The sequence below is a fragment of the Phallusia mammillata genome, chromosome 5 (assembly GCF_965637545.1).
Source record: "Phallusia mammillata chromosome 5, kaPhaMamm4.hap1.1, whole genome shotgun sequence".
In the NCBI taxonomy this organism is placed as follows: Eukaryota; Metazoa; Chordata; class Ascidiacea; order Phlebobranchia; family Ascidiidae; genus Phallusia; species Phallusia mammillata.
Window position 1 is genome coordinate 10,404,121 of NC_137256.1, and position 24,822 is coordinate 10,428,942.

General features: G+C 38.1%; 2 protein-coding genes across 6 annotated transcripts in view; one reads left to right on the top strand and one right to left on the bottom strand.

Annotated features, from left to right (window-relative positions):
- The window catches only part of LOC145229770 (focal adhesion kinase 1-like), an 88,498-nt gene that overhangs the window by 44,635 nt on the left and 19,041 nt on the right, over positions 1–24,822 (bottom strand). For all 4 annotated transcript variants that reach the window (XM_080095098.1, XM_080095097.1, XM_080095096.1 and 1 more), the window contains 10 exons: positions 19,894–19,990; positions 18,124–18,229; positions 16,927–17,099; positions 16,578–16,665; positions 15,258–15,400; positions 14,728–14,923; positions 13,901–14,005; positions 12,450–12,530; positions 11,048–11,158; positions 9,572–9,701 (listed from right to left, as the gene is read on the bottom strand). In XM_080095098.1, coding sequence (XP_079951224.1) covers positions 9,572–9,701; positions 11,048–11,158; positions 12,450–12,530; positions 13,901–14,005; positions 14,728–14,923; positions 15,258–15,400; positions 16,578–16,665; positions 16,927–17,099; positions 18,124–18,229; positions 19,894–19,990 — 1,230 coding nt within the window. The remainder of the gene's footprint in view (positions 1–9,571; positions 9,702–11,047; positions 11,159–12,449; positions 12,531–13,900; positions 14,006–14,727; positions 14,924–15,257; positions 15,401–16,577; positions 16,666–16,926; positions 17,100–18,123; positions 18,230–19,893; positions 19,991–24,822) is intronic.
- On the top strand, positions 1,671–8,406 carry LOC145229772 (uncharacterized). Of its 2 annotated transcripts, none has more exons than XM_080095102.1 (9): positions 1,671–3,243; positions 4,095–4,223; positions 4,588–4,697; positions 6,253–6,394; positions 6,520–6,619; positions 6,788–6,949; positions 7,297–7,467; positions 7,641–7,857; positions 7,945–8,406. In XM_080095102.1, the coding sequence occupies exons 1-9, from the start codon at positions 3,038–3,040 to the stop codon at positions 8,349–8,351; spliced, it is 1,644 nt and encodes a 547-aa protein (XP_079951228.1). In that variant the 5' UTR covers positions 1,671–3,037; the 3' UTR covers positions 8,352–8,406. The 2 variants fall into 2 exon arrangements, with proteins under 2 accessions (XP_079951228.1, XP_079951227.1); XM_080095101.1 differs by having other exon boundaries at positions 1,675–3,243; positions 6,235–6,394.

Consider the following 24,822-nt stretch of genomic DNA (forward strand, 5'->3'; position numbering starts at 1 on the left):
TATCAAGGTCATCGGTCGACTTCCAAGGTCGTGGTAATCCAATGCAATCAGCCAATAGCTGCTGTTTTACGCTCGACCTACGCCTTGGTAACGTACAAAAGTTCCCTGCAGAGCTCAGGTCCATATACATATCCTCATCGTCATCGTCATGCGATGTACTTGCACCTTTTGCAAACGTTTCATTTTCTACTGGGTCGCTCGAATCTACCTGGTCTTCTTCTGCCAAATCGTCCAATGACTTGCAGGATCTCCGACGAAAAAACTTTGCGCCGAACGAAGGTTTCTTTTTAACCCTGGCATAAGCGGGCATTGGCTGTTTAGGAGAAGTTGCCATATTCGCTAAGCCAAGTCGCTATAATAATGCAAAAAAGTTCATCTACGCAAAACACTGTTTAAGTTAGTAACTAAAAATCTCAACACAAACTTTTACTGAACGAAAAATTTAAAAGTCAACGAGAGCAGTCACTGTACAGGTCCTGTAGTGCACTGACGTCACGAACACTTTCAAGACAAGTTCCAATTTGGATGTGGGGAACGATTTTGAATAGAAGGAAACGACCTGAAGAAGTTGAAACGAGACATGGCCTGTGGTTTGCCGAGCGAATAACCTCATAACATCCGGCCACGATCTAACACAGTTTATTTGCCTTATTTCCTATGCTTGGTTAATGCGCCGAAGACAAGATTACCGCGCTGTGACAATTAACCTGAATGTTGTCATATAAATAACAACATTATATACATTCACTCTTACAATAGGGTTTTGTGTATGTTTGCAAATTGATCAAGGAAAAGCGTGTTTTTTGAATAACTGTTACAAGTCTTCGAAATACAAAAGTTTTACTGCAAAAACTGTTTCCAACGATGTGAATAATATGCCCTACATACAGAAAAACACCAAGTTATGTAATCAACGCTTGGTATGTGACAGATTTCAGTTTTACCGTGAACACAAAAATCAGTTTTTATGATAACTGGCAGTACGTCCATTTCTCGCCTTCCAACACTAAAGTTTGGAACAAAACCAATAACCATAGTCGAGAAAATATCCAATACGCAAATAGGTTTTCTGGAATAAGGGATAGTGCGTCAATACCACAAGGAGAGCTTTAGTTTGTGAAGATTGAGGGAAGAAGTTTGTCATAATAGTCATTTTATCATAGATTTAGCAACCACACTCAAAATGAAGACAACAATATACCAAAAACGCTTCTTAGGGCATTGCTAAAATTCCTCACATACAAAGCATGTGCATTCTAAACAAATTCGCCATCTACGCTGAGAACATTATAACGAATGGAACAAATAGGCCATTAACCGATATCGTTAAAGCTAACGAGGTGATACCAGCAACACCATGTGAAAGTCGTGAAATTTAGAACACGTGGGCTTCGGTTTTCACAACTCGATACCGTAAAACAAGCTCCTGTTATTTTTATGTCGTGTCGGGCTCGTTAAGTGAACTCGAGACACGTAGAAGGGCGGACAGCTTGTGGGCGGATGCTGTAACGCGAGCGCAGGTTTAACTGCCGAAGACCGTCGCCTCTATGCCCGCCGGCAATCATTCGATCGCGATCGTCCATGCGAGGATACTAAGCAAATCATACAGACAGACGACATCAAGACTAAAACTAGGCTTGTATATAACCAAGTGTACAGGTTGAACATGGCATGTGGTTGTAACCTTAAAATTGCGAATACGGCTTTAGATCCACAGTAAAGAAAGATGCGTTTGGTGTTTATAAGGAGCTGATAGAATGGCAATTCACACGTATAGGTGGCGAAATTACGGACGACCTCAAGACTATAAAGCTAGGCTGGTATAGAACCAGGTGTTCAGGTTCAACATGGCGCGGGGTTGTGTCATTAAAACTGCGAATACGACTTTAGACCCACAGTAAAGAAAGATGCGTTTGGTGTTTATAAGGAGCTGATAGAGTGGCGAGTCACGCATATAGGTAGCGAAATTATGGAAACGGAACAACACCAAGACTAAAGCTAGGCTGTTACAGAGTTGCAAGTCGGGCCGGGCTTTTCGGGCCGGGTTCGGGTTCGGGCCGGGTTCGGGCCGGGTTCGGGCTTAGGTATTTGTGAGAAAACGGGCTTAAAACGGGCCTGACTTTACGTTCCGTGCCCACCATTGTTTTTTAAATAAAATCACTCAGCTAAGCAACAATTCTCTGGCTTTGACCTAATGTCCACCCTCCTCTGAAACTATGTATTGTTTGCCCCATTGTCTACTATTGTTCATTGTGTTTGTTGTCTTTCTCTTCTTTCTCATCCTTTGTTGCAATGGTTTCGTGGATAGGCCTGTCAATCAAAATTTCGGGCCTAAACGGGCTTTGCAAAAACGTTTCGGGTTCGGGCCGGGCTTCGGGTTTATACTTTCGGGTTCGGGCCGGGTTCGGGCTCAGATTTCGGGCCCGCTTGCAACTCTGGGCTGTTACAGAACCCGAGTATTTAACTTACATGGCATGTGGATATAATCATTAAAAATGCGAATACAACATTAGATCCATAGAAAGACACGTTTGGTACTTAAACAAGCTGACAGTATGACAATACCCACATGCAGGTAGCGAAACTAAGGGAAAGGTAGAGAATTAAAATGTTAGGCAAGTTGCTTCTATGCGTGCCATGTGACCAGTCACAAATGTATTGTGTTTTTTAGTAAGCACTGTTCGTAAGGTGACTGAGAATACCAGTAGGGTTTTTTTGGTCGTAACAATACACTTGAATGACTTCTGGGCGTCGATCAGTTGTAGATCAGAGTTAACAAGAGTTTATTGACGTTGGCGACGCTGATAACGGACGTGCGCACAGGACCTAGACACGGCGACTTGATAGCTTATGAGTCAACGTGTACAGTCATGTTAATATGGGGATGCGTAAAAACCATGTATATTTAGATATAACGGTCTATATATTTTCTAGGGCGTCTTCAAAGCTCTACATACAATTATGTAGCACTGCACACTGTTGACATACCTAACCTTAAAACAAACTGTACAACCGTTATCAATTTGGATGATAAAAAATGGCAGTCACAAACAAAACAATCGTTCCGCAAGCATGGCACGGCCTGTGTATTTTACTTATTATTGTGCCTATCTTGGTAAATGCTGCGGTAAAGTCTTGTGCTTGCAAGTACTGTGGAGATGTGACGTACTGTCATCAAATGGGACACAACATTGTACCTATAGGTTTACCAGCACGTAATGTCAAAAGGCTTCACCTTTACGGGTAAGTTGTGGGTAGTTTGACTAATCGCTGATTTGTCAGCTAATTAGTAATTGGGGTCATATTGTTTTTGAGGCTTTGAATAAAGGCCGTCTAAATTTAGCAATAGGCGACAACATTGTTTACAAAAGATGCAAAGTGGTTTGCAAACTGACAAAAAAAGGAAAACTGTGCTGATTAACGAAACAACTTATTGTTTAATTTAGAATTGGAAGGCGGGCCGCGCTTTTCGATAAAAAAAATTTTTTTGACAAAATAGCCTCATTCAGGTCTGGGTATTTAAATTTGCAACATTTGCCTTGTTATTTCATTTTTTGCACGAATTTTCGTTTTGACTTGTAGCATACAACCAAGCATCCCTAGATCTTTATATTGTCTTCTTTGCAAAACCGAAGTTTTTTTGAATGGTAGGTTTAAACAAAACTTGACAACAAGTGTTTCAAGCTATATGTGGGTATATTCTCAATTAGGCCTAAATCGAGCTGTAAACCAATTATAAGTTTTTATACTATGACTCCCAAGTAAACAATTTTCAAGTAATCACGTTGTCTTTTTTGTTATACGATGGCTCTCTACCATAAACTTTAAATGCCTATTTTGCAAAGTGACAAACAACCATAAAAACACAACAACCACCAGGTCCAGTGTTTTTTTAAGGTGTTTTGGGGGACCGAAACGGTCCCCCAAATTTCTCCAGCGGTTTCCCAAAATTCCCGTTTAAGCAAATATGGCTATTTTTTGGTATTTAAATGAAACACTTGCGGTCTCTTAAAACTACTTAGCGGTCACCCAAACCAAACCTTAAAAAAAAACCTGACACGGTCAGATCTTAACCTAACGGTGCCTGTTTACAGTAACAACATTAAAGCTTTATACGGAGGAGATTTCCGAGATATGACACGGCTTGAAATGTTGGTGCTCAACAATAACAGCATACGCAGTGTTGATGTGGACGCCTTCACTGGCCTGTCTAAGCTACAAAGGTGTGTGATAACGTGAACTTTTGTACTTTCGTTTACTACACAGCCCAGAAAGGTTTTACTTGTTTAAAATTGTAAATTAAAATGTGTGAATGATAAGCTATTTTTCGTATTATTATTGCGCATGAAAAGGCAGTTTTTGACGCTAATGACAATTTGCTACAAAAACAAAAAAAACATCCAGTGTCAAGTCTACATTAATAAATTTGAAATACTGAACTTCAACGTAATCTTTTTAATGTTCTCGGAACCAAAAGTTAACACACATATATAATGTTTTAAAGTGACCCTTTCTTCTAAAACACCCTTTCTCTGTTACAACTACGTCCAAAACTAGGCCAAAGATGTAACAGTTTCAATTCTACAGCTTGCATTTGGAATATAATGAGATCGAATTCCTGGCTGAAAGTACGCTACGTCATCTAACAAGTATCAAGAATCTCTTTCTCGACCATAATCGACTTTCTACTTTTCCTGGTAAGCGAACAATATGAGCTGATATTGTGTGGAAGTATATGATCAGATGCTTTGCGTGGAATGGCTCAGTTTCCTGCGAATTGCGCGTCATTTACTGTCAAGACCGGGTTTGCTAATACTGATACAACTAAAAGAGTCGAATTATATTTGTTTGCCAAAACCCAAATTTAAGTCATTTAACTGTAATAAAAGCGGATACTTTTCAAAGCTGTTTCTTCGTAAGCTCAAACTGCCACAAAAAACGCAAATAAATGCCGCACAATCCTGTCAAAACGTGCACAACCAAACCTCTTAAATTGCTCAGTATTTTTAAGACGTACAGATTTGGCAGTGTCTGCTCAAACATGAATCTGCATTAATGCTAATACATTAGCCACATCAAGTGCTTTAATGTAAGAGATTCAAAGTCAGCGCACCGTGCTCTAAAAACGTTTGAGAAACAGAACTTGAATCATCAGCGACCTGCATTTTGTATTACACATGTACCTCTCCTAAATAGCTGCCCAACAACTGTTCGAAAACACTTCCGTAGAAGATACAGAGCCTAAGAATTAAGAACAACATTTGAGCTGCTTTCGAGATATTACCTTTGATGTAGCTCTTTGATCGTCCAGGAAAAGCTTCATGAATCGGCGAATACATTTCTGACCCAAACAAAAGTCTTGGTGGGGCCGACATAGCTCTGTCGATTTTTGTCAGCACTGCCAGCAGTTCAATACTCTCGCCGCGTTTCATAGTTACATAGTCACCCATTTTGGGTCCGTAGCAGTTTCCGATTCGAGTATAAAACCAGACTTGATAGCTGAAAACTGATCACGATGGTCCGAAAAGCGTGGGGTGACTTTAACGACCGTTGATGTAAACAGACTTTTACTCCAGCAGAGATTAAATCAGCATCATCATAGCTTATAAAAAAACTGTTCCTTAACATACAACCAGTGTAAACATACGGACATAAACAAAGCTTAAAATCAAAAACTAACTCCATGTTGTTCTTTCAGTTAACAGTTAAAAGCGCATAGCTTGACCAAGCTCACTTTAACCGCGGCAAAAATACCTGCTATAAGGAAACAATACTGACCAATATGCAGCAGCTGGAAAATAACGTCTAACAACACACGCACACACACACACACACAATAGACCACAGGAGCTACTGAGGAAGGCCAAAAATAACAGCATTGGCTATTACCTCACACGTATCAGCCGTCCTTGCATAAACTACTACGTCATACCTAAAGTTTGTGTATCTTGCAGAAGGGCATTTGCGTTTTGCTAGGGTTGGTGCAGTGACGCATAGGCAGTTTTTGGTACACTTGAGGATGTAGGGTCGCAAAGTGATAACAAATTTAAACCAGGCCATATCCTAATTGTAACATAACCAGACCAAATTCGAGGGAAAATATGATAGGATAAAAACTCTTTGTTCCTTGGTTCAAATAACACAAATGTTTGAATATATATTTTTGTCCAGTTCCATGGCAATTTACGTGCAGACTAACATTAAACCTTTATAATAGTTCTTTGATCCTTACAGGCGACATTTCCTATTTAGATCGTTTGGAGAAGCTGACTTTGGACGGCAACAACATCAAGTCCATATTTTGGCCCAGTTTTATTCAGCTTGATCAAATCAAATCGCTAACTCTTTGGGAAAATCCTCTCAAATGCGACTGCAACACACAAGAGCTAGCAAGGTAAATTGCCAACAAAATAACTCGACAAAAGTTTTTTAGGGTTTTTACAAGGATCAAGCGCCTTTGGACCTTCTGCCAATTTTTTGTCAATATTTTACTTGCATGACGGCCTTTGTTTTATGAAGATGGTTCGCAACGACATCCAGCGGACGAGCGATTACCAGCACATCTTCCACTAGAGTGTGCACTTCAAAAAATAACTGCACATCGCCCAAAATAGTGTCGGTAAATATGTTTATATTATTTCTGTTGGTTTCCAACTACCACCAAGAAATGAATTTGGAAAAAATCCAACATAAGCGCCAAAACACAAAAAATTCATTGGCTGTTAAATTGTTATCGCTTGGAACAGTTTACATCGTCGCTTAATAACGTATTGCGAACCTCTTATAGGTGGAACACGTGCGCAACGATGATACTTTAACAGAAAATGTGTACATCGTCAACGAGCGGGCTGTCCTGCATTGTAACGTCACTGGATCACCACCGCCTCTAGTGGTGTGGCAGACTAAAACAGCTGGGTTTGTGTATCCGTACAAGGACGGCAGAATAGCAGTAAGTCGCTGCTAAATAGTTGATATTTTTACGCTAACCCGAAATGCTTTGGAAAGGTTCTGTAATAAGCCTCATTCGGAAAGTGTCCATTCTTGTACCATCAAGCATTTGCTCACTGTAGTATAACTAAGACATACTTGTGCTATGAATTTTATGCTGTACTCTGCGAAAGTTTTTTTTGTGTGTAAGTAGGATTCTCCTAATATAGACAATACACGCCTTAACCTGAAATTGCCCACAATTGTGTGATCAGTCCTTTCCCTACTGCAGAATAACTTGATTTTTCTCGAAAGAAAAAAAATACAAAGGACTTGTCCCGTGAATTCTAGACTGTATTTTGTGAGTAGGCTTTTCCCAATGGCACACTGGTGGTGTCGAAGCTGGCGAAGACAGACACTGGTACATATGTTTGCCACGCGCAGCGCACTGCAAGCAGTGACAGTGACATGATGAAGACCATTTTGTTCGTCACTGACGGAGTAAAACCACAAGCTATTCCAAAAAGATCAAAAGTGGAGGTAGAGTTTTTTCCCAACCATTTATATTCCGTTCCAAATCCACGTATAGTATGTTGTGTTATCAAAAACTCCTGCAAACTTTAATCACTTGAGACTACTACTTCTAACAATTACCCAGACAAGTCAGATAATTAGCAACAGGAAAATTTAAAGTTTAGAAAATTCATTTACAGACAAACGTGGGCGGAAAAATTAAGTTGTCGTGTGACGTCACCGGTTTGCCCAAGCCCGCCACCTTGTGGCAGTTTGTCGACGGCGAGAAAAGCTTCACCGCCAAAAACGTTACAGACGAAAGAATGAGCATACAAGAAGATCCAAGCACGCTGATTATAACAAAAGTTAGTGAGGATGACAGTGGGGAGTGGAGATGCGTTGCATGGAACAGCCAAGGTTGGGAGTAAACTAATACTGTTCCGAAACGACGACTACACTCGCTAGAATTGGTGTAGCATTAATCCGAGCTTTACACTTTTGCAGGTTCTGCGTTTGGTTCTATAGAGGTCAAAATCAACGTTTCGGGACTGAATGACGTCACAGTGATTATAATCGGCGCATGCGCAGGAATGATTCTTCTCGTGGTTGTTGCTGTAGTGGCCGCAATAGCGTTTACCATGCGAAAAAGACAGCGTCGCCATAGAAACGAAGCCAAGAAAAACGGCACAATGAAATCCACACATGAGAACCATGCAGCGGTCGTTGAGTGGACTCGAGAGAATGACGAGAAAAGAGAAACAAATCGAGAGAAAAAAGAAAAAGGGGAGCAATTAACAATAAAGAAACCCAAACGAGATACAAGAACAAAAAATGAACAAGATCGTACTGAAAGGTTTGAATTGCCGCAGCCATATGAACATCAACCAGATGTGAAAGGTTTCAGATTATGATATTTGTTTACTGTTTTTAACTGTATCGGCGTGCAATAAATACAGTGTTATCAGAGGCGGTTTAATCTCAAATATGTCTTTCTAATACTCACTATTTGTTACTACGCCTGAACTTCATACTTTCGTCCACTAGTGTTTCTAGACCGAGCCAGCAGTGTAACAAACAAGCGATATTGGTAAGTTAACTCAGGGGTCCGCAAATAGTGGGTCGCGACCCAAATTTGCCTTCCAGTCTGGGTCGCGAAATATTTTAAATTTCCCAGGAATATAAGCATCGCATCTACAGTATTAATGAATTTCGGCTTTTTTCAACCTTTTAATTATTATTGCATTGTTACGTATGACTACGTAACTGTGACATACAGTCTATGTAACAATGCAAAAAGTTAAGCGCACCTATGCAAGCATGCGTTTTCTGATTAGCTGTGTTCTCAACACAGAGCCCACAGTTCTCATTTGTTAGAATAAATACGTTCGTTTACCTACTGTTTTATGTGAAAATAGCAACTGACAATAGCATAATAGCAGTCTTAATATTGATATTTAGTTGATTAGTATTTTCCACAGACTTAATGCTTGGGTCGCGAGAATTTAGAGCAATTTTTTTAGGGTCGCGCCAAAAAGTATTTGCGGACCCCTGAGTTAACAAATAGACAAATAAACTATACAAGGGCTTCCCAACCTAAGTAGTACCAAGCGTTTTATAAAATTGGGTGCACAAATTACACAATAAACAAAATACTCTTATATATATATATTCACAATGAACCCTAATTTAAAATAGAAAAAGGCTTTTCCTATGTGTTACCCATATTTATATGTACCACATTTCACAATTAACCACATTCACCATTTGTCATACTTTACATTTCTTGGCTAATTTAAATTTGGTCCTAATCTTTACCCGGCAATTAACGACATTGTTCATTTCTACAAGCAAAAGTAAATAGGTCCCTACACACGTCTATTTGTATATTGATATTAATAATGCGCAAGTACCAATCTTTTCACAGTATTATAGCATACTATTGCATACGCTTAGTTCTATTGAAAGTTTGACTTCAACGCAAAGCTATAAACACTTTTTAATTAGGGTTACAGTTTAAGCGGTTGGGAAGCCCATACTAAAGTATAACATGCAACACAGTTTTATCTTGCTTATTCGAATAGAATCGTACACATTCTTAAATTAAACGGGAGTAAAACATGAGAGAGCTTACCCGACATCAGGCCGTCTCTTCTTGATATATTTGTATCTCGTCTTGACAAACTTCGCATGGGACTAGCCTCCACTGTTGCACCTCCACCACTGTCGTTTTCAGGTGGAGGAGGCAGTTCTCGCTTGTTCAGCTGAAAAAAGTAAGGATTGTTAGAAACTTGAACAAAGGAAACATATTTCCTACTACAATATAGGCATAAATTGTTCACATGCATATTAAGAATTGAACAGATTTTTAAGTTTCTGTTTGAGGTGTAAACCCTGATAAAACAGGTATTTTTATAGAAATGTAGTTGATCTTTAATCTTCATGTAAACTACATTAAATTAAGGTTTAACAAAATGCAATCGCAACCGAATGCAAGTTAACCATATAGTAAACTTTGATTTTTAAATCTGATAATACGGCAAACTGATTTAAGTTCAGCTTATACAGTTAGGGATGTGCCAAAAACGAAAATGCTCTGTTTGGTCGAGCACCAAGCATCTCATTTTAATGCTCGGTGCTCGGCCGAGCACGCTCGGTGCATTATGACGTCACAAAAAATCCCCTTTCTACGTTTTTGCTCTACAAGGTCTCTTACGTCACCGGCGGTGTTTTATTAAGCTGTCATGCCCTTTAAGTACGCGTTTTTCCACTATCTAATACATTTGAAAAATCATTCGTTTTTGTTCATAGACACCCTTTAGAACAGGGGTCCGCAAATAGTGGGTCGCGACCCAAATTTGGGTCGCGAGACGTTCCAGTCTGGGTCGCGAAATATTTTAAATTTCCCAAATATAAGCATCACATCTACAGTATTAATGAATTTCGGCTTTTTTTCAACCTTTTAATCATTATTGCATTGTTACGTATGACTGCGTAACTGTGACATACAGTCAAAAAGTTAAGCACACCTATGCAAGCATGTTTTTTCTGATTAGCTGTGTTGTCAACACAGAGCCCGCAGTTCTCATTTGTTAGAATAAATACGTTCGTTTACCTACTGTTTTATGTGAAAATAGCAACTGACAATAGCATAATAGCAGTAGTCTTAATATTGATATTTAGTTGATTAGTATTTTCCCCAGACTTGATGCTTGGGTCGCGAGATTTTAGAATAATTTTGCAAAATGCTTGGGTCGCGAGAATTTAGAGAAATTTTTTTAGGGTCGCGCCAAAAAGTATTTGCGGACCCCTGCTTTAGAACACTAGTTTCGTATGTTAGCAAGGCATGAATATGCAAATTTAACGCTCGGTTCAGTTTGTGCTACTGCTCGGCCGAGCACCGAGCATTAAAAACAGCGATGCTCGGTACCGAGTACTCGGGTTCTAGCTCGGCTCGGCCCATCCCTATATACAGTAAACTACAGGTTTTTATTGGCTGTTTTTATCACGCTTTTGCGTGTCATATGTTTTAAAATTGTATATTTCAGTTATGTTAACTTTTAACATCACTATATCATTCACAACAAAACTTTAAGGAAGTCCAACTTACAGCTTGAACAATAAAGCTCTGATCGGTATTTTTCACGATTCGACAGTAGCCGTCGATCAGATCAGCAATGTTTTCTGCCACTGCTAGCGATGGAGCGGTGATCGTGAGAGGCTGTGGAAAGTAAACAAAGGTAAATACCACAGACAAGAATCAACATAGCGCCTTCACGAGACCAGTAAGAACTGTAAAGCCTATCTACTTGTACGAGAGAAAACACAGTGTATTTTAAGCTATATTTGAGCTTAAGATATTGCGTTTTATGCATTGCTATTAAGTAGGACTCCTTTTTTAACCAATTTTAAGTGTTTGTATGGCAATTTTGCTAACTAACATATCAAAATCAAACCAATCAAAGAAGAAATATATGTGTCACACATAAATCAGTTTTTAATTCAATAAATGGAATTCTAACTATTTTTTTACTTGCAACCAAATGAATCAAACTGACATTGTTAATTAAGAGTCACCCAAGGTTCTTAACAAAATAACAACGCAGGCCAATTGGGTCAAATAGGTTTCAACAACATATAATGACCCTTAGAGCACACTATACAAGCTTATTTTCAAATGGATCAGATACTAAGCGGACCTAAGGGCATCACAAACGTTAGTAACGCTCAGCATTAGGTAATTATATCATCACATCCATACTTTCCAAGCGTTCCTAACACGGGAATGAGAATTATCAGAGATAACTAACGTTTGTGGTTCCTGTGAACAAAATGTTTACTTAGTCCATGCTATGGTACTTAATACGTCGCTTCCACTATACGAGAGGTAAAGCGAGGTAGAGTATTTTACCGACGTTTTTAGTGGAAATACGCAAACAAAATTGAAGATAGTTTTACGCCTTGGGGATGCAACAGACTGCAGCAAATTTTTAACAGTTTGTTGATAAACTTTCTAAATTCATATGGGGGCCTAAATGCTTTTTCATTGATCTATTTTTAATTGGAACTTCATAATTTGAAAATCAAATGCGGTGAAAAACTTTCGTAAACGTTTCTCAAATCCAAATTTTTTTGCAACTTTGTTTTTGTCATGTTTGACGAATTGACCCAAAACAAAATTTCTTCATTGTTAAGCGGCATAACATCACTGGCCTATATAACACTGTTGCATTTTAGTGAGAGAAAACACAACACACATTAATGAATATCAGTTTCCAAATGAGCAGAAGACAACATCAATTGTTATAAATTGCAAAATAAAATATTTCAATTTGCACACTGCATCAATAACCGAGCCAGTATAGTAACATAACACAAAAACTCTCCTGTTTTCCAAAAATAATTTAACTCATGCGAAAACCTTCAGCACAATGACTGGCCAATGTTTTTACCCATTGCAGTTTAAAAAATCTTTCAAAATCCGAAAACGAAAAACACTATATTTAACTTACTTCGTTGGCACCTTGTATCTTCAGTAGCAAAGTTCCTTTTTTGGTTGGATCAGTTGAAGAATCAGTTTGAATTGACATCACCTGAACACGATACACGATTTAAAAATTGCTCCCCCCCCAAAAAAAAACATTGCCTGCTACCCTAAAATGATTATAGGCATTTCAACAACATTCTACTTGCTGCTGCAAAGAGAAATGTGCTGTGGAGCTTGTTTCGTGACGTTTTGGGTCATATCTGTTTATGTTTCAGACAAACAGGATCTTAGTATTAAACGTCTCAAAATGCCTGTACATTAGTGCTTAAAGTAAAATTGAGGTGTTACAATCCATCAAAAAATGGTCAACCCATAAACTATGGTCGAAACCTGTTTTCTAAATCTACTAAAGAATACGATTTAGGATTAGTCACTTTCGATGGTCGTAACCAAGCGCCTAATATAGATAAATTTATAGGTATAACAAGTACGCAAACAAAGCGCGTAAAAAGGTTTATTTGAAATCTATTGTTAAGTTATTAGGCAAGATTGACCTAGATGTTTTTAAGATTAATGCAGTTTCTCAGTTTTCGTTTTGTGTGACTGGTCCAGGCTGCTGACACGGCCGCAGTTGTTACACGAGTGTAACGTCATTGCATCCTGTCGAATTACTGTGCTATGTTTGACCGAAAACCTGTGACGTAATGCGTTCGCGTGGTCGCATAGCGACAGCAAAGATATAAGCTACAATGCTTTGTTATGTTAAACCAGTACCACCTGTGTAGTGGTTATGGTCAGGATTATTCCAAGTAATAGGTTTTCGTGCACTGACAAGTCAATGATATTGATGTGGTTATTTACAATATAGGAACATAATCACAGTTAACTTAATCGGAACATATCGGATAGAAAAACTAAACCAAAAATGGTGAAACACATATGGCGATGAAAAAGATTCGTTAAAATTAAACAAAGACATTTACATAAGACTTTAATAGGAAATGCAAAAGTGTGTGGTAAAAACAACTAGAATAATAATCTCCAACTTGCAGCTCTAACAACAAACGATTTCATGAGCCGGTGAAATACACATTGGGCGATCATAGTGGCTTGATTTTGCTTGGTATAGCAACGGCGTTCACAGTGCAGGCAACAATTCACATCTAATTTAGTAAATCAAAAAATCTAACTCTGAAAAATGTGAGCAATAGACACAAACGTTTATTTTAAAATTGCAGAACAGCCCTAGCCAGGTAGGTTTATGTTAAAGCTGAGACGATGTTTTCTTATCGCTGTGTAATGCCTGTTTACATGCATTTAACTAGACATCCGGCAGTTTAGGGTTTACCAAGGCTGGGTCATAATTAATGATATTATAGTATAGTTCGAAAACTACACAAGCATGGGTAAAGGCTTCAACTATTTCGCTTAGGCAAGAGGAACTCAGTTAAGAGAATTTTACACAACTTAGTATACCTGATGGAACTCAGCTAAAACAGTGGGTGTGGCGCCCTTGTCGGTCCAATAACTGATGCCGTCCTCTGGTCCAATCACCAGCTCCACTGCCACGCTCCAACCAGTCTGTGACGTAAATAATAGTGATTATGACGTCGTACAGAGTATTATTGTGTATTGTCACGATTTTTGTGAAACTATGCAATAGTGGAGTGCGCTGAATTTCATGGAACTCGTTTTATTGAAATATTCACAAATTAGAACTGATTATGAAACGCGAATAAAACATATTCTAGGCACCAAAATCTGAAGCCTATTTATAATAACTTTACTTACGTAAAGATTTTTCACAAATACCCCTTAACATTGTACATGTTGATAGGTACTCCTCAACAGTTCTGCCTTAAATTACTTACATTCCTTAGGAGTATATTTAAATAGGACACTGGTGATGAGTTACAAAGAGGATTATTAACATAGACTTTTTTTTTATTTTGTGTCAGAAAAAATGAGATATTACTTCGATCCCTACCTAAGCCATTACCCCACATACTGATCAGGGTTGTAAGTCGGGACTATAAAAAAAAATTAACCAGCTAAAAGGCCAGTTGCTGGACATGACCTAATAAATATAAACAAAAACGTGTTTGTTGTCTTGGTCTGTCCAGAGCTTCAAGTTACAGGCTTGTCAAGCAACTTTCGGGCCTAAACGGGCTTCTCAAAATCGATTCGGGTTTGGGCTCCAATTTCAGGCCCGTTTAAAACTCTGATACTGATGTCAGTGATAAACATGTCTAAGTTAGTCTTCATAATTCATATTTACAGAGGTCATAGCAGATGCAAATTACCCCGAGCGAGCAGCTGAACATTTCTTGGTCGAAGCGAGTGATTTTTCGAAGGATGTCAAAGAATCTGAAAACGCATTCCTGTTCACTGTAACTACCAATGTTACGAAACTCTCGTGCTATCGACTTTCTCAGTTCCTTGGCTTTTGTGGAGTCGACCACAGACTTTGGGAAAAACTTTCGCAAGCCAACATCTCGCCTGAAAAATAAAATACAGGAACGGTTTAGGGTTGTGTTTGGGTGATAAGTAAAAAAATGATGACAAAGGGGTGATCAGGGATTAAACTGATATTTTTGAATTAAAATTTAACAACAAAATCCTTTACCTTAATTTAAAAATATATATATTTCCAACTAAAATTTTTCCCTAACCCAAATAATTTCAAACCTTCCAGAATAGAAAACCTTTAACACTAATTGTCCAAGAAAAAGTGAAAAGACAGCACTGTTGTTGTTGTTTTGCTATATCCCATACATTATTTGGCGGAGCATAAGTATTACGGTACAAAGGCTTTTAAATTAAGATTTCTTACTCTAGTAAGTCGAAATTGGATTTCTTGTCAAAAACATTTGACGGCATGTCTTTGAAAAATCGTCGGATTTCCAAACAGCCAAGTTTGATCGCAGTTTCGTGTTCGATCTTTTCCGCTATCACATCCAGATAGTCGCAGTACACCTGAATGAAAAATGAAACTTTTGAGCCATGCACAGTAGCCTATGTAAGTGTTTTAAATTTTTCACATTTAGGCGGGCTGCGGGTAAACCGCTCATTTAAATTGGATCAAAATTTGCAGGGGTCAACTTAAGTTACCTATCTGTCACGTGTGTAAATTTGAATAATTGTGAACAACACTTACTTAAGTAAAAGTGTCCAAAAATCCGTGATAGACAGAAAAAACGGACAAAAAACAAACTGTTCAACACGGTAAACTATTTAAAAACACGAAACCATCAACGTTTCTGAAAACATGTAGTCCCCTGTTATTTCATCGCATGGTAATCACATCTTATACATTTTCACAACCTTCCAATTATATTGAATAGGTATCCTAACTCTAAACCTCAACTCTGTGAAATTTTGATACGATCAAATTATAAGATACCCTGTTTTGTGAACAGACAATGAAAAGTCTGTATAATCTGAAATTATATGTATTGCCTGTTCATGGGTGAAAATTATAATTTAAAAAATAGAAACATAGCATCAAATTAGAAAAGGCTTCTATCACTTAAAACAATTTGGCAACAGCTTATATTATTATCATTACAGATAATAAAAACAGACACAGGAAAAAGATTCACGCAACAATGACAGTAAGATTGAAAATGTGACTCATTTTAATGTTGATTCTGATGATTACGTGCACCTTGATTCACACAATCCGAACAAATAAACTTGTATGCAATCGACCTATTGGACACAACCTTGATTGTTTACCATAAATAATTCTCCAGTGACAAAGGCATAATACCCAAGCCTAGTTTAACGCAAATTTGGCTTCGGCAAGAAAAACTGACACCTCTGTAAAATACTGAAGGCCGCTACCACGTTCATTACAATATACTTGTCAGGTTAATCCCTAAATCTTTAGGAAACTGCAGACTTTGTGTTTGAAAAGCCTAGTGTGGGAGATTGATTAGAATGTTGGTGTAGTTGGATAATAAGTCATGGTAAGTCATAAAATAGAAATGGAAAATGAGTTTAACAAGGGTTAGAGTAACCGGTTTCAGAGTAAATCTCAAATGTTGTTCTTTCACAGGTGTGTGTAACCAAAAAACAAGTGTGCTACTAAACCGCACCACTTAAGACAAAAATACCATATAAGACGAAAAAGCAAAAAAAATGTATTTACCTGGTTGTAGTAATAGTAGAATGATGTCGTGTCCCTATCGTGCATATCGTGTGGATTTTTCGGCAAATAACGAACTCGCAGTTCGTACCTGGAGGAATTCAAAGTGACAAACGTGGTAAGATAGCAGCTAACAAAAAATCTAAATGTAACATTAAAAATTTGGATTAAGGCCCATTAACCTAATACAATTCAAGATTTTGTTATTTACTTAGTTGGAAAAATCTAAACAAAATCAAATTGTAACTGTAACAATTTAGAAAAAAAACATCAGATTTTCGTTTTTTAAAAGACTTTCTTCAAGTTCATGTCTATATGAATCGGTACAATCTTGGACACCGTCACGGGTTACCTGCATTCGGTCGGTTCAACATTACTAAAGCGTTCCTTTACTTCTTGCATTGTGAGATTTGGATGCAGCCAGTAAACGTCACCGCTTGGCACGTGACGTAATCGTAGCGCGAAGCAGTTCTCGTAGAAGAGGCCGTCGGGGTGAATACGCCGGGACACGGCACTAACAATACCCTGTATAGGAAACAATGGGAAATTCACAACCATTATAATGGAGACCACAAGTCCCTACTATTTAGAAGGCTTTAACAGGAAACATATTTGCATTGTCACGCAGCTGTTAGTAAAATGTACAATATTGAAGACAAGTTATAGTTCTGTACACGAATAAAGACGTTACCAGTTTTAACACACCAAACGCGCATCTAATTTTAGATTTATGTACTTTTGTAATGCATTTGAAAACAAGTTTCTTAAAACTTATCAATACTTTAATCTCTACAAAGAAACCAAGTTAAAGTTGCCGAAACTAGTGAATTTTAATAAAAAGTAACACTCACGTTTGAGTCATGTATGATTGCAATAATCCCACTGTTACATATAGACTTATTCACATGTGCGTTATTTATAGGTCTAGCAAGACGCAAATTAAAGCAACAAGCATGTGTATTAGTAATGCGGAACAAGATGTACAGAGCAACAAATCAGCGCCCATTTCCTTATTTGATTGACTTGGGTTGAGCAATAAAAAGCCTAAGACATTGCTGAACAGTTTTACTTCCTAAGAAACATTTCCGCGCCCACATAACAACATGATGGAAGCCAAGTATGGACACCGTATGGTTGTGCAATTTGCTGTGCCTGGACAATTGAGTTTGTTTCAAACAGTTTAATTCTTTTAGTGCTTGATCAGTGTATTAAATAATATCAAGGCGACCATAGAGTAGCAACAGACAAGTACATTAAACTGATGTTGATTTACACACGATATTCTTGCAAGCATGAATTGTAGCGCATTGTTTTTAAGTTGCAAATTTTTTGAATAATACTTGTTTTTTAAGTTGTAAATGCCTAAAACATAACTACAAACATAACGTTTTTCAGACAACTTTAAACTACAATTCAATAGAGATTAAGAGCTAATCAACTAAATTTAAATCTTGTAGTATTAATTAGTAGAAAAAGGATTTTTCTTGCAGTTGGCTATGGTTTCCAATCGTATATGGTATAGCGAAGAAATTTGTTCACAATCCCCTACCCGGACATCAATGGGATCTGTGTATTTGACAGTGCTGAGTCCATCTTTGATTTGATGCACAGTGATGGTGTTTTTCTCCAGGGTAGCTATCTGGTTGGCGAGAGGTCTGTAATACACAAAGAAATTTCACGGTTACAAAGTTTTTCATGGCTGTGTGTAAATGGCCTCACAGTAAAATCAACACAGTAAGATGTATACATTAACTGGTAAGGTGTAGTTTAAACCAGTAGAGTATGTGAAAACCCTTGAGGTGTAAGGTACCAAAGTAATGGGGTACTGAAAAAGTAGGAGTTCAGTGTATTAAGTTAACGTAAGTTGGAATTAGGCTTGCTGTTTTTTAAGTAATAACGATTGCAAACAGAATGATGTAATGGAACTTAAAAAAACGGTTTCGCGCAATACAGCAATTTTCCTTGCTTGAAAGTGTTTCTACCGGGCTTACTATTTTTTTTTGGGTTACGTTTTACCAGTGGAGCTAACGAGTGAAACTAAACAGATTATACACCTATGATTATATCTGCCAGCTATGAAAGATTTCATGAAACGTGTTGTGCCAAAAGTGCATGGTCAAACTTCAACGGAATAATAAGTGAAAAACAGATTAAAAACAGAATGAAACCAAAATTCTTTCAGAGATACAGTAGGGAAACGAAATCAGTTCTTCAGTTTCACGTTTCTTGTTTGCAACAATTTGTGACTTTAAAAAATCAAAAATTACATACGTGACAACATTGCTGTAAAGAAAGAAGGGCGTTAAACTATAAGGGTAACGTAAACTGGTTGCGTCCCATTCAGAAATAGAAAACGAGCAACACACAGACAAAAAAGTTCAAGTACACCATTCACGGTTTTGAATAATCTGAGCAAAAAAATCAGAGCCAGTATACACAAATATACTGATATACTGGCTTTGATTTTTTGCTCAAAGAAGTTCAAGTTCTCGACAAATAAAATTCAAAAGTGGTTGAAATTAAAGCTTTAAACTGTTGTGCTGACGTTAATCTAACTAGAACTACAGCACAGGAATACTTTGAGGTCCTTCAGGGGCTAGTGCTAGTCAGTATAAGATAATAGAGTAGACGAGATAGTGCTTTGGGGACGTATCTAACAATTACTCAATTACTCTTTGACTAATTTACCTTTAAAAGCAACATACAATTTACATCTAAGACCAAAGAATATGTAGATTTAAACCAAAAGAAAAATCCCAAGCATGTATCAAATAATATAGAGGGAAACACCAGCTAAACATAGTTATTGCAACAAAATACGTTATTTTTCGCAAGTTTACTATGCTTTATCATAGGGTTGCTCATCATTGCACGTCGCAAATAACTTGTCATTAATCAACGTTTGTGGCCAGACCAATCAGCAATGAATAATCGTTGTGACTTCGAACTAGATCAACAGCGATGTTGTACAAGACATGACCTAATTTAGCAGCCACGGTTTAGGCTATTAGCCTCCAAATGCAAACAAGCCTGACAAAAATGTTAAAAAAGATGCATGATAACAATACACATAGTTTACAAACATAAATCAAGCTTTGTGTAAAATGTATGAACACTAATGCCCTTAATTCGTCGGTGATGTTACTTGCTAGGTACACAAAAGAATTGTTTGGGTACAAAAGACCAAGCATGATGTTACTTAAACTAAAAACTATACCTAGGCCAGGTTTCAAAAACAAAAAGAAAAAGTCACAGAAAATTGGTGCCTATTATCATGACAACATGAAAATTAACTAACAAAACTGATTGAACCACTTACTTTGGGTTTCTGGATGGAAGTGGAGGTTGTGGAAGGGGCATTCTGCTCTTGTCTTCCGTTTTGCTTACGCTCCAATTATCCGAATCTTCTTGGAAACCTGCAAACGAACAAAGCACGTGATCACTAATCGTGCATATAAACTGATTTATAGGGACTTTAAGTTTAACTGTCAGCTCAGGTCTTCAGCATGAGTTTAAGCTTTTCAAACATACCCTCAAGTCGAAATACCAACCAGTGTATCAAATGCAACCGAAAATCAACGCAAATATTAGATAATAATTTGATCAGAAAGTCTTATCAACGATAAAACCACAGACAGAAAGTTACCTAGACGATTGACTGCCCATATGCACAACATATTTCTCATTACAGCAAATATCCAAATGTGCTTTAAACATAAGCCAATCTGTTGTTTGTATTGTACACACCTACATATCTATATTCTTTCAAGAAAAATCATGTTTACCTCCACATATCAAAATGTATACCGTGAATACCCTAACGTAACACAGCCCATGTTGCTTAGATGCTATGCATTCTAAAGGCTTTACGAATGTTTAGAGTAGACTGACTAAAGGTTGAAAGCATAAACACCAACTTATGCAGTTGGTATACGGGGCAACCAGCAATCTAAATCCCCCAAACGGAAGTTGAAACGTCAGGACACGAAAACTCGACCCCCGAGACGTGAACCAAGTCACTATTAGCATAAAAATACAATCACCCCAGGTCATGACCGAGAAGAACGCATTGTCTAATTTAAACCGACAGAAACAATAGGGACCTGCCTGTCGTAAAATTAGCTACACTACAACTTATGCAGGTGACGAACCATGATTAGCGCTAGAAAAATAATTGTCAAAAACAGATTGTGTTTAATTCTAGGCCGCACAAAAACACACAAGCAACAATTGCCGGACATAGTATGACTAAGGTATATGTAATCCTGCCTGTTGTGTTGCAATGTTAATAGTGTATCGATGTGTTAAATATTTCAACATAGTGACTGGCGTTGGTGTCTGTTTTGTGGCAGTCCAGACAACCAGCAGTGACGAGAACCGGTGTTAACAGATTACAGCAGTTTCCTCTGACATTTCTGATGGCGTGACGTGCTGATTGACTGTGGTAAAGCTAAACGAACGCACCAGTATTGAAACTATTTCGCACGGCCAAAAAACACAAGATTCATTGCTTGACATATGGATGTCCTCATATCAAGGACATTGCTTGATTGGGACGAATTATCTACAGTTCTAGACACTTTGATTTATAGTTGACAATATTTTGCAACAATTTGTAACAGCGTTTTTCCAAAGAACACAGACATCCAATTCGGATTTATTACAGCTAATCAATTTGGACATATATTTCAAACATGTCAAACTGTTTAAAAGCCACACAACCCCACAAAGATCATCTAAAACAACCCAAAATGATGATATGGTAAACACAAACGCCTTTAACATTTGTGTTGCGTTTCATTGTTAGTCCATCCACTAAATCAAAACGATTTCGCGGCCTCGCACACCCATGCCATCACAAACAGGAAACTAGCTTACTAAGGCGAAACAAAGCTACAAGTAACGCAACAGTTCCACCAGTTCAGCACTTTGATTAATAGTTTTACCAATAGTTGAGTATGGATCAGCATCCTCGTCTTCTGATAAGTAACTCTCCACCTCGATAACTTCTATAGTTTCATGTTGAGGTTGATCAAAGGGGTCAAGTTGAACCGGCGTGAGATCAATGTCAGGCAAAATACGTCGCGGAGAATCACTGAGACTTTTTGACAGTTTTTTCTTTTTGTTAACTTTGGCGTACACGGGTTCAGGTGAGAGACGACCCTCCAGCGATCTGTTTCGGGATCGCAGCAACGTGGAGGTCTTATCAGCAAGCATGCTGCTGTACTTATTCATTGTAACTGGCACCTACGTCTTTCCGAGCGCATAAGTACTGTACTGTACCTTCCAAATAACTGACTTTGCCCCAGTCTAATCAAGTTATCCGAAAACGTCGATACATGAGTTGGTGTAATCCATTTTGCTACGCAACTTGTCGTTTTAAATTTTCTTCAAATTTGAAAGGACTGACTTGCCTAACAGCCAGTACTGTACTTCGGTGTACTTTCCCACAAATGAAGTCACACTTAGTGTCGATGATGCTACTGATGGCTGTTGCTAATCGGTGCAGGCGATGACGCCCAACAGCCCTTATAAATATGTGCGAGCGAGCAAGAGAGAGTGGGAGAGCGTGTGACAATGAAGTAGGAGCAGTCAGGAGAAGCGCAAGCGCCTACTTTCTCCAGGTTAGCGCAGTGTGTGCAGGAGCGGTAGTCCATGCAACTTCCTTTCGAATCACAGCAAAAGATCGGCTACACTGCATGAACGCGTTACGTCAGGTCAGGAAAAGCTTTGTTTACTGTCTTTGTACATTGCGTGTGCGGAGGCACTGGTGTATGCAAAAGCACGCCATTCCGTTGCCAAGGCCGCCAGGGTCAAAGTAGAACGATTTGCGCGGGTTTGCACTGGTTATAAGTAGTACGTCCCTACAACTTTTACAGTTCTCTGGGCCTACACAAGAGCCATAAAGAGTTTCACAAGGGAGAAGATACGTTGGTGAAAAACCTTTTCCCTTACTTTTTAGTAGACGCAACAAAGCTGCGCAATTTCTTTTTAGGTCGTCGCATTTTAGTTGACATACAATACTTGATTTCGTTGCGGATAAGAGACAAACAACGGACAAAAATATATGTTGTTTCATACAGGTCTACAATTACGTGTCTATATTAATGCTTAAATCACAACCAGTGATTGTACGTTGAATGGTGTTCCGCTTACGTCATCGTCCAATGACAATAACACGTGATGAAATCATGGTGGTAGTAGCGATGATACCGCTAGAGGAGACAGAGAGACACATAATGCAGCACCATGCATGAAGAAGAGACTTTGACACAAAACAATCTGCGTACAATACTGTTGTACAATACGTCTGGTATATGAATTGCTTCACCAAAGACTAGGAAAATCCGCCACAAACTTTAACGTCATCCGATCAAAATATGAAAAGTCCTGTTTTTACAGACATCAAGGAAAACCATGAAAAAGTATGTCGAAAATTATTGATGCTTCTGTTATAACCAACTCAAAAACAGACATCCCATCAATAAAAAAAAACTTTAGTATTGTTTCCTGAAAAGTGCAACAATATTGCTTGACAGCTACATGAAACAACATCAACCCTTAAGAAAAAAGTATCACATCAATATTAAGAGTTTTCCCGAGTTTTTAAAGAAAAACCGGCCATCATTATACACCTTCGGATTTCAAGGCAATACTTTATGGGTCAATAGTAAACTAAAGTACAATTTTTTTTAGTTTTACATTTTTTTCAAGTACAACCAACTTACCCAGGTTCGCCACACCAAACCATGAGACCTTCGGTCATCTTAAACTTTTCCTAGGATCTAAGCACGCCAGGTATGCGAGGCATTTGATCGCTGGCAACTAGTAACAGGACGCACAGTTCGAACAGCACACGCGCTTTCTGAATGACATTCCTGCTGCCAACAGCCAATCGGGAAGTTATTGGATGAAACTTTCTCACAAAATGCGCCGAGCCATTCTTAAAAAAATATTTTCAGTCTTCAAGAACGACCTACGATAGAGGCTACTGGGATTTTGAACTTTTTTGTCAGTTAAGAAACGATATCCCCAATTTGCTGGCGAAAGGACACTCCTATCTTGCGCAATTGAATGTTTTAATGCAGTTCCTGCTTCTTAAAGAAAGATTTGAAATTCCCGTTCGCTATAAAAAGAATTTCCCTGCATAGGTTTTCATGTTTGGTTTGTTATCTTTCCTAAGTTTCTTTTACAATACCCTGTGCAATTGTTTGTTGCCATACAATTTCAACTTTTTCAATATATTTCTCAGATTTAAAGCAAGAAATTAACACCAGATTGCAAATTTGATAAAAACTGGTATAAGACAGATAGAATTTACGTTTTGATTGTTGTATTCATCTTTTTAATACCGAGTAATTGCCAAGCAATGAGGTTTGCAAATGGCAAAACTGTGCTTTAAGCGGAGGTCGAAGTTTCAATAATAAAAGGCTGGATTTGAAACCGACTTTACATTTGCCCTGAGTTGTGTAATAATGTAACCTTGGTAAACCTAACTTTCAGATCTAAGTTTGGGTTATACCTGCTGGTTTAAGCCTCAATTTCCGGTCCGTTTGCACCTATGGTTTTAAGAGCATACACGCACCGTTGCCAGCAACAGTAACCGACAAGAAAATGCCTTGAGACGCCGCGAACCGAAAACCGCAATGTTTTCGCCAACGAAGTGGCTCCAGCACAGACGTTATGACGTAACCAGTGGAATTCACTAATCGCGTTGTAAACTCAGAGCAGACTTACAAGCGGTCACCTTGCGATTGCGTTTCTCAACGCCAATGACATCCGCCTATACCGCGGCAATGTAAATCACATCAATTATTTAAGCCCTTTTGGATGTTGTAATAAGCGTGGCCTTAATAAAGTAGAAAACAGGGCTTAGGTGAAAAACAAGTCGCTCGAAAAATACAATTAGGAAAAGGGGGGTATACATTTTGGGAATTCCGATTGTTGCAAGGTGCTTTGTGTAACATACGCAACAAACTTGTTATCTATAAACAGTTTCAGACCTCTAGGTGATTGCTATCGATATTTTTTACGTTAAATGGCTACGAATAAGCAAACCTTTAACAAAATGTCTGTATTGACCCAAGGGAAATTTCTATATGTTATAGTTTTATTCACTAGTTCGACGTGTTGTTACGAGTGAGTATGACTTTTACTATAAAAAATGAAATCCCCAAACTTATAAAAATGTAGACCCCAAAAGCACAGTGTCTTTTTGTATTAATACACAAGACTTTAACGTTGCATT

Coding starts and splice junctions, on each gene's coding strand:
- LOC145229772 (XM_080095101.1), top strand. CDS start 3,038: ATGGCAGTCACAAACAAAACAATCGTTCCGCAAGCATGGCACGGCCTG. Junction 7,468..7,640: donor CAAAAAGATCAAAAGTGGAG/GTAGAGTTTTTT, acceptor ATTCATTTACAG/ACAAACGTGGGCGGAAAAAT. Junction 7,858..7,944: donor CGTTGCATGGAACAGCCAAG/GTTGGGAGTAAA, acceptor ACACTTTTGCAG/GTTCTGCGTTTGGTTCTATA.